Here is a 9,973-nt window from a genome sequence, read left to right on the forward strand (position 1 = left end):
GAAGTTCAAGGATGCTCTATAAGTATCTTGGAGCCTCAGGGAAAATCAGAATAATTCGGATGCCTGACAGGAAATGGAGCTGAGCAATCCCCCCCGCCCCCAAAGAAGCCTGTCTTTCATGATCCTGATAGGTACAAAGCAGCAAGGGGGCAAACTTGAAAAGGAAGGGCAAAAAAAGGTTGTCTTTTGCCAATGGATATTCATTATGTCTCATTGCTTAATTCTTTGCTTTAAGAAAGTAATTTTTTCAAATACTCAAAACAATCTAACTTTTGCCTTTAAAAGGAAAAAGAAGTTCAACAAAAAGGTAATGAATGGTCTAGCACCTCCAAATTCCGGGGTTTTTTTTTTTTTTTTTTTTTTTGAGGCAGAGTCTCACTCTGTTGCCCAGGCTAGAGTGCCGTGGCATCAGCCTAACTCACAGCAACCTCAAACTCCTGGGCCCAAGCGATCCTCCTGCCTCAACCTCCCAGGTAGCTGAGACTACAGACATGAGCCACCAATGCCTGGCTAATTTTTTCTATATTTAGTTGTTTGGCCAATTTCTTTCTATTTTTAGTAGAGACGGGGTCTCGCTCTTGCTCAGGCTGATCTCGAACTCCTGAACTCAAGCAATCCGTCCGCCTCGGCCTCCCAGAGTGCTAGGATTATAGACGAGAGCCACTGCACCTGGCCCAAATTCCAGGTTTTTAAAGTTTACTTTAGTGGGAATGGGTGTGATTGTTTATAAATTAAGAGAAAAGGAGTAAAAAGGTTGAGACCCCTAAGCTGAAATTCACTTTGGGAATCAGCTGATGCCCAGCTGCACTGGAAGATTGTGTTGGCACTTTGAGGGTGTGAATTCAGCCTGACCCTCTGCAGTTAGGTGGCTTCAGTGATGGCTACCCATGGGCTGCTGCTTCTGCCCTCCACAGAGGTAGTCTTTCATGAAAATAGTGACCCAGCCACCCTTTTTCCAAATGGCTTTGAAGGAAGGGGAAATTCTCTTTTAAAACAGTAATTGGGAACGTAGTTTAAGTTGCAAAAGAGTTACAGAATTTTATTCCAGTAGCTCTAACCTTGCTGTGCTTTGGACTTCTCCAAGTGGACAGCCCTGAAGTTCATCATTCTGATTTACTCCTGCATAAATCCAGATTTTGACAGTTCACCCAAAAGTCTTTTAAACCAATGTCTATCCATACCACTTTACAATCTTAATGTTCTCTTTAGAGATTAAATTGCCTACATTCTAATTCATGGTTTAAATTATTTGAGAATTTTTGGAGATTAAGTAGATCTCATGGTGGCAGAATGGGACTACAAGAGGAGTCATAGTATTTCAGTTTCAGTATCTTAGTTTCTGTTCACCTCCTTTCAAACCAAAACTTACTAGGAGAGAGTGGCTGTTAGGATCGCATTGCCTTTTTAAAGCCCTATAATTATATGTGCTACTACTAGAGGATTTATAATTTTAGAAATCATCAGAGGGCTCTGTTCAAAGCTTTCCTTTCTGGTTCTGAGAGCCATTTAAATACGGAAACTTTAAATGCTGAAATACATGTTGTTGCCCTCAGGGACATGGAACCACTGCTTTTATCAGAAGGATAAAATTTTCTCTATAAAGGGTTCCACTGTCTACACATTCTTAACAGTGAACAATGTCCTAACATCTCCTGAGAATAAACAAGTGTGGCTTTTACCTAGGATGGACAACAGGTTGGGTACTTTTTGAGGGATGCTCAGCTATCATGTAATCCATCTGCTCTATTGGGTAGACTAAGAAACACTATAGGAAGAGGGTTCTTGTTTGAATCTTAGCCTTGGAAGTGAACTAAAGATGCCATTCAGGTTAAAATTTCATTAGCACTGGAAGGAAAGTAAATTGACATTTTCAGTGATGGGTTTCATGACTATTTCTGCTATATTTTTACTGTACTCAGATATTGTCCATTATTGTAGGTAGACCTCTCTGTTTTGTCAGAGTATCTCTGAGAATTCCTTGATAAATTATTGGTCAATAGGGTTTGAAATTAGATTTAAAGTTAAGATGGTAGATGTTTTTTGGCATTGACTAGGATGCAGAGCTACAGGTTGGTTTAACTCTAGCAGCTAGCAGAAAGGACCACTTCTGCTTGAGTCTCATGACACATATCAGACAGTTGGAGTTGTGTCATTAAAAACCTGTCACTCGGAGACATTCTGCTAGAATCTGTCAACTAGGTTGTGTGGTGCTCAAAACACATTTGAGTCATCATTCCTCAGAGAACTGGAGATGATTGACGTCACTGCCTGGTCCTAGCTTGGACCAGCCTGCAAATAATCTTTCCAAAAGCTAAATGGAGAGGAGGAATAAAAGAAAAAAATATTCTTCAGAGACTTGGAAAGGTCACAAGTGACGTCATGGAAGAGTAGATGATATAATCTTGAGCCCTTTACTGCTTGACTTGGTTTTTCTTACGGCAGTGCCTCCTGTGGTCACCTGTGATGAGAGGTGGGGTAAGAGGCCTCATTTGCCAGAGTTCAGATTGAGTTCATCTTGTACCTTTTTATAGTACTTTTGAGTATACTGGAACAAGGTTAGAATATTAATTTAGCCTGTTCGTCTCCAGCTGTGCCACCAGAAAGAGGTTGCAGCTCCTGCAGCAGGCTTCCTGCACTCTGGAAAGAAACTAATTGCTGGTTACAGGCTAAAGCTGACAGGCTGCTCTTTCCCCAGCAGCCACTGAAAGTAACTTCTAAAAATCATTATTATTATTAAGCCTTCGTAGCCTGCTTTTGTGTTTTCAAAATGCCTTATAATCATTTCTATTTGCTCTTTCTATTGATGTCCCTGAGAAGCAAGTTAATATTGTTATGGCCACATGTTGCACGTGACATATCAGAGGAACAGAGGATTAGGTAATGCGCTTCTTGGTACCATCTGTGATCTGCTCTGGGCATCCTCAAAGCAGAAGCTGAGGTGTGCGTTCTGTTCCTTCACTCGTTGAACCATTTCCTCACTGCTTGCTTTTAATTTGGTGTGTGAGTATTGTGGCTTTAATACTTTTTTGACTGCAACTTAACAGTAAGATGTATTTTACATAGTGTGTGCACATACACACTACATACATAAAACTGAACGGTTGCGGGAAACATTACTTGCTCTTCATGAGATGCACTATGATACTTTCTATTCTATTTTTTATGCCAGTTTCAACCCACTCAATCAATTTTAAGAACCACCAGTTGGTCATGACCCACCATGCTAGGGGTGCTTGAAGGTAAGGAATACACAATGCACATTTTCCTGTAGCATCAGTTTTACTCAAAGGTAAAGGGAGAAGCACATTTTCATGTTACAACACATGTGGATGCATTATGGGATTTATCATGGAACTTCAAAGAGATCTTGTTCTTATGGCAGGTTACTTTTTATTGTACCCTATACTGACCTTCCCCCACCTCCTCTCCAGTGTGTGTCCACACTTTATTCTTCTGCTAAGGGAAGTACACTAGAAAAACCTGAGAAATACTATCATTTTAGAATCTCTTAGTTAATATCTTATCTAAACCCAAATGGGGTCAGAAACTTTGAGTAATATATTTTACAATCATTATTCTTATTCACCGCCTACTCTGTGCAACCACTATTCTAGAAACTGAGAATGCTGTGGCAAACCAAAGACAAAAATCCCTTCCCTCAGGGAATTTGTGCTCCACGAGAGTCGGGGTATGTGGCATGGGAACAGTCAATTAACAAACAAATAAGTAAAATAAATAATATGTCAGATGGTAAGGAGGGTGGTGGAAAAAAGTAAAACAAGGATTGGGATATGGAGTCCTGGGGTTGGAGGCTAGGTGGTGTGATTTTATTAATGCATTCGTCATGGAAGACCTAACTGAAAAGATAGTGTTTGATGAAAGCAAAGACTTAAAGGAGGCAGGGAATGGGTCACATGGATTTCAAGGAGGCAGGGAATGGGTCACATGGATTTCTGGAGAAAGAGCATTTGAGACAGGAGAGACAGCAAATGCAGAAGGCCATGAAGTAGGAGCGTGCCTGGTATATGCAAGGAACAAGAGCAAGCTCCTATGGCTGGAGTAGAGCTAGCAAAGGAGGGAGTATTAGCACATGACATCAGAGAGGTAATAGGATCAGATTATAGGCAATTGTCACTTTAGTATTTATTCTGAGTGTGATGGGAAGTCATTGGAGGTTTGAACAGAGAAATATTTATGAGCTGACCTACATTTTAAGATCCCTGTGGCTGCTCTGTTGAGAATAGACTGGGGAAGCTAGGTGTTGTAAAGAGGGAGGTGGTGGGGGTTGGGTGGGAGACAAGTGCAGAAGCAGGGAGACTGTTAAAAGGCTTCGCAGAATTCCATTTACTGAGTTTGGAAAGATAGCAGGAGGTTCTATTTGGGGATGGGAGGGAAGATCGAGAGTTTAGCTTTGGACGTGTTCCTTTTCAGATAGCTATTAGTTATCTAAATGAAGGTATTAAGTGGGCAATTAGATATATATGTGATCATTGATTTCCCAGAGGCAAGCTAGGTGTGATGTTAAAGCTCTTGGAAAATAGTTCTCCATCTTGCCTGGATTACATCTTCCTATTCTGTACTTGTTGGGATAGTGAATTTTAAAATAAAAAACAAGAAACCCCCCTTTCTCTTTTCCTCTCTCTCCCCCTCTCTCCAATAGCAATCAACATCATACTTTTTAAGACTGATTCAGTTCCATTTAATAAGAGTAGTCAACATCAGGATTGGAATTGAACTGGCTTCATACTGTCTTTCTTCCTTGGTTGTCTTTAATACCCAAAGAATGATTGGCGTATCATTCTTTGGAAATCCTTGAAGAATATAGCATTCTTAGGGTTGTGATCTACTATCTATATTATTCTTCCTTAACATGTAGATATTACATGATTTGAAACCAAAAGAACCCACACATAATCCCATCCCCCATCCCTGCCTCATTGAGAATCAGTGCGCCTAATGAGAGATGTTACTGATGGGATTATGTTATGCATATGAATGATGTAGCGGTAGAAAAAAGGTTGAGAAACCAGTGTTTCATTTTATTTGCTCAACATTTTTCCCTTAATTTCATACAATAAATATTTATTGAGTCAGGCAGTATCCTAGTAAAGATGAGAGACAGCCCCTGCACTCAGGAAGCTTGTTGTATTGCAGGTGAGCCAGATGTAAACAGTTATTTTGTGCTGTGGTAGAAGTGTATGCATTGGGTGCTGTGGGGAAGAGTTAGAGCTTTCTGAGAGATTTCAAGCTTGAACTGAACCTTAAGGTTAAGTATAGGTATTTTCCAGACAGTCAAAGCTTAAAGAGAAGCATATATTAAGTGAAAAGAACAGCATGTAAAAAAGGAACAGAGCTGTGAGTTTCATTGTTTCGGGAACAAGAAGTAATAATTCTGATGTGGTTGAAGTTAAGGAAATAGGCTGGAGAGGTAGGCAGGAGTCAGATCCAAGAGAGCCATATATTCTTGAAATGAATGCAGTTCTAGCCATGAGTAAAAATTTGAGAGCTGCAAAATACAGAATTTGAAAAGCTAATGAAAAAGAGATGAAACGCTTTCTCCATTGGGTGCCCTGTGCAGGTGATAATTTACCAAGCACAGTAGCAAAAAGAACCGTTAAGCTAACAATTTGCCAATAAGTCTTTTTAAAAATCTCTTCTGATCTCTTTTTAGCATAACAGTGTTACTGCATTTGAGCATGTGTAAAATTTCAGATAAGTCTAATGTGTTTATCCTTAATTATGAAAAATTCTGAGTTAAAAGGTAAAAACAGGAAATGGTGAAGGCAGAGGGAATTTTTCTTTGTTGAACAAACTCTTGTTATAGTACTTATTGTGAGTCAGGCACTGTTCTCTCTGCTTTGCAAATATTAACTCATTATTCTCATAACAACCCATGAATTTAGTACTGTTGTAATCTCCATTTTATAGACATGAAACTGTGAGAATTAGAATTTAAAACCAGGTGTTCTGGCTCCCAAGTCCATGCTCTGAACCACTGTGTCTGCTGCTTCTGGTGTGGGTGTCTCAGCTTCTCAGAGAATTATTCTAGAGCAGAAGTCTCAGGATAGTCCTCAGAGTGTCCCAAAACAACGGAAATTGTATGTTCAAAAAATTGCATGTGCATTTTTTTAGCACGAGGATTGTTGGCTCTCATCTGTTTGTCAAAAGGGTCTACAGGGCAGAACAGTTTAATACCACCAAACTAGAGGAGTGTTTTATGTCCTTTCCATTGTTAAAGAGCTCCTGTTGGCATAATGAGTTCCCCAGAAGAACAAGATATTTAAAAGCCCATTCAGACTTCTTAGATAACATTCTTCTCACTGAATTTCTTATCTGGCTAATCTTCTTGGGAACTTTTCCCCAGATATCTCATGCCAGGTCCCAGATTTAAAGATTATAATTCTTTTGTATCAGGGCGGGGGTGGGGGACTGGAGTCGGTTTTTGAAGTCGTAGTCTCAAGGGACCCTCCTGCCTCAGCCTCCCAAATAGTTGGGATACATGTGCATGCCACCAAACCCGGCCAATTTTTTTTATTTTTTATAGAGATGAGGTCTTGCTATTTCCCAGGCCGTTCTTGAACTACTGGCCTCAAGTGATCCTCCTACCTCAGCCTCCCAAAGTGCTGGGATTACAGATGTGAGCCACCACACCCAGCCCTGATATAAGTCTTTGGTTAAGACCTACTAATATTATCCTCTGTGGGACAAGGATTCTATTTTCTGTATCTTTTCTTATATCTCAAATGCTTGAGATGTAATAAACATTAATGTTTGAATGAGTGGCACATTGTGGGATATGACTGCTTTATATTCAAAGATGAGAGTGGGCACAGCGGCTCATACCTGGAATTCTAGCAGTCTGGGAGTCCAAGGCAGGAGGATCACTTGAGGCCAGGAATTCAAGGCTACAGTGAACTGCGCTTGCACTGTTGCACTCTAGCACTCCAGCCTGGGCTACAGAGTGGGACCCTGTCTCTTAAAACACACACACACACAAAGATGATATTAATAGTAGTAATAATAATCACAATTCACATTGAGATCTTTATGTGAGCTACTACTAGCTTATCCCCATCACCCCAGTTTTCACTCCTAAATGTCGTTACAGAGCCTGGCACTGTCTCAAGATCTTCTTGGTGCCCTTTTTTGAAGTAAGAGTTCTCCTTCTCTCTAATTCATCTGCAGATGAATTAGAAAATACCTCTTTCCCAGAAGCCCATAACTGGCATAAATCTTTGAAAGTAGTGCTCTAGTGCATCTTAATATCTTAAGTCCCTTTTTCGTGGCATTAGTTACTATGCTTAAATTCACCAGACCCAAGTTTTTTGAGAATCCTCCTATGTCAGCATTTTGGTCATCAGGCTGTGTGATATAGGTCAGAAACTCCTAGTCTTCATATTTCACAGGTTAAAAGCAAGGAAATAATTGGATGGAATCTCTTGGGGGAGAGAACAGAAAGACTGTGCCAGGTAGACATAACCAAACAATTATGGAGGAGAAAATAAAGGAAGGTCAGGAAGATAAGTTGATAATAAATGTAAAAAGACTAGATGTACTTCAGAAAGAGGATATTTGGATCTCATAGCCAAAGTTTTGATGAAGGGGTAAGTAGGCTATCAAAGTGTAGACATTTGCCATAAAAGTCAGGGAGGGAGAATTGTGGTTCTAGACAAGCACTTTTGTTTCCTTTATCTTTTTAGAGCAGAATGAGAAAGAAATAGGTATAGTTACTGATCATAGAACTCGCCCGGAGAAATGTTTTCCTGCAGTGCCAAGAGCATAGATAGGAAAGTCACTAGTGACAGAAACCAGTGGGAGGTGGTAGTTTAGAGCGCTTCTCCTCCTACTCTCTCTTCTTACAGTATATGGGTCTTATAATCTGCTGCAGTGGAATCTGCCTATTTCTGAATGTATACACCAATCAGTGTTGCCCTGAATGAAAGTACTTACTATAGCTTTTTAAAAAACAGCGTGCCCTGAATTAAGCAGACCATGGTACAGTCACAGTGTACAAGTTGTATTGTAAGAAGAAAACTTATTTCTTTGCTCATTTAAAGGTTTTTCATTCTTATAGTCATCAGGTTTACCAGTGTTTGACCCAACAAGCTTTTTCCAACCATAGGACCTAGGAAATAAGGTTTTATAAAAAGAAACAACTTTAAAACTGATATCTAAAAAGAAGGTAAGTGGCAGTCTGTCAGTAGTTATTGTGGTGAAAAATAAAAATTAAGGTTTAGAGTCAGACAAGTTCGAGTTTGAATCCTAATTCTTCTGTGTACTTGCTACGTGACCCTGGATACCAATATTTAGTCTTGCTCAACCTCAGTTTACCTTATCTGTAAAAAGAGAGAGAGGAATGATAACTACTTTGTTCGGGATAGTTGTAATGAGAATTAGAAATAATATCAGTAGTGCATACTTAGTAAGTGGTAGCAGCTACTGTTAATCATAAAAACAAAAAAATAACTCAGTAGATTACTCTGGGCATAGAAGTCATGCCTTGAAGACAGACCTTCTGGAGAGAGGTAGAATTGCAGGTGGTTACATTTGTATGACAGTGGAGTAAGGAGGAGTGTGCTTTGCAGTGTATGGGTTGGTGTGTCTTGATTTGGGGAGGCCTGCACTGACTGAAAGAGGAAGGAAATAAGGAGGTATATTTCTAGACACGTAACTGTTCTAACTCTCCTTCCTGGCTTCCCATGATGTCCTCATTTTCCCTTGTTGCTTTCCCGGCAGGTGGCTGTGAAAAACAATATTGATGTCTTCTACTTCAGCTGCCTCATCCCACTCAATGTACTTTTTGTAGAAGATGGCAAAATGGGTAAGTACATCCCCTCCTGTCCTTCTGCCCTAATATACCTTTGCCCTTCCTCTGAATGTCAGGCAGAGCATACCCCCAGAAGTACAGGTTATTTTGAGGTTAAAAAATGAGGTAAGGCAAAGGAAAAGAAATGATTTTATCAAAAAGACACTTGTTCTTGAATGTTTATCACAGCACAATTTACTATTAATTGCAAAGATAGGAAATCAACCTAAGTGCCCATCAACACATGAGTGGGTAAAGAAAATGTGGTGTGTATATATGTCATGGAGTACAACCCAGCCATAAAAAGGAATGAAGTAATGCCGTTTACAGCAACTTGGATGGAACTGGAGCCCATTATCCTAAGTGAAGTGTCTCAGGAATGGAAAAACAAACACCACGTGTTCTCGCTAATAAGTGGGAGCTAAATGATGGGTGCACATGGGCATAAAAAGACATAAAGGACATTGGAAACTAAGAAGCGGGGAGGGTGGGAGGGGAGGGGAGAGATTAAAACTTAACTATTGGGTGCAGTGAACGCTGTCCTGGTGGCAGGCACACTGAAAGGCCTGACTTCAGCATTATACAGTATATCCCTGTAACAAAAACTTTTGTACCCCCTTAATATTTTGAGAAAAAAAATGGCATAAGGATATTCTATAGCCCTTTGTAATTGCTCATTATTCATTCACCTAAGTCATGATTGTTCTTGGTCTGCCATTGATCTCTAGATCGTTATGTCCATTATCTGAACAATCCAGTCACCCCAGAGTACAGAGGAAGAGGTTTGGGGGCAGGTAGATGTGGATTTGAATCTAGCTGTGCCATTAATCTCTGTGTGACTGCAGGTAGGGTGCTTTCTGAGTTTCGGTTTCCAGATTTACAAAGTGTAAATAGTTTTTATAATGACTTAATGAGGTAATACATGTAAATTTAGCCCTGTGCTAAGTTCATACTGCCTCATGGTAAGAATTCAGGGATTTGTAATAAACCATTAGTACTCCCTATGTGGCTATTGACATTTCACTCTTCCCTTACTTGTGAAATCACCATCTAATAAAACTGGCTTATATTGGTACATATTAAATTGTGTTTACACTTAATTGATTTGAATCTCACAGTAGCTCTTTAGGTAGGCAGGACAGATGTAGATATATGTGAAGAAATTAA

At 39.8% G+C, this 9,973-nt stretch overlaps 1 protein-coding gene across 1 annotated transcript in view; it reads left to right on the forward strand.

Moving 5' to 3' along the window:
• AP2B1 (adaptor-related protein complex 2, beta 1 subunit) overlaps window positions 1-9,973 on the forward strand; it is a 163,949-nt gene that overhangs the window by 139,358 nt on the left and 14,618 nt on the right. The window contains exon 18 of the mRNA XM_012648629.1: window positions 8,737-8,821. Within this exon, the coding sequence (XP_012504083.1) occupies window positions 8,737-8,821 (85 nt within the window). The remainder of the gene's footprint in view (window positions 1-8,736; window positions 8,822-9,973) is intronic.

This window comes from Propithecus coquereli, unplaced genomic scaffold (genome assembly GCF_000956105.1).
Source record: "Propithecus coquereli isolate 6110/MARCELLA unplaced genomic scaffold, Pcoq_1.0 Scaffold291, whole genome shotgun sequence".
In the NCBI taxonomy this organism is placed as follows: Eukaryota; Metazoa; Chordata; class Mammalia; order Primates; family Indriidae; genus Propithecus; species Propithecus coquereli.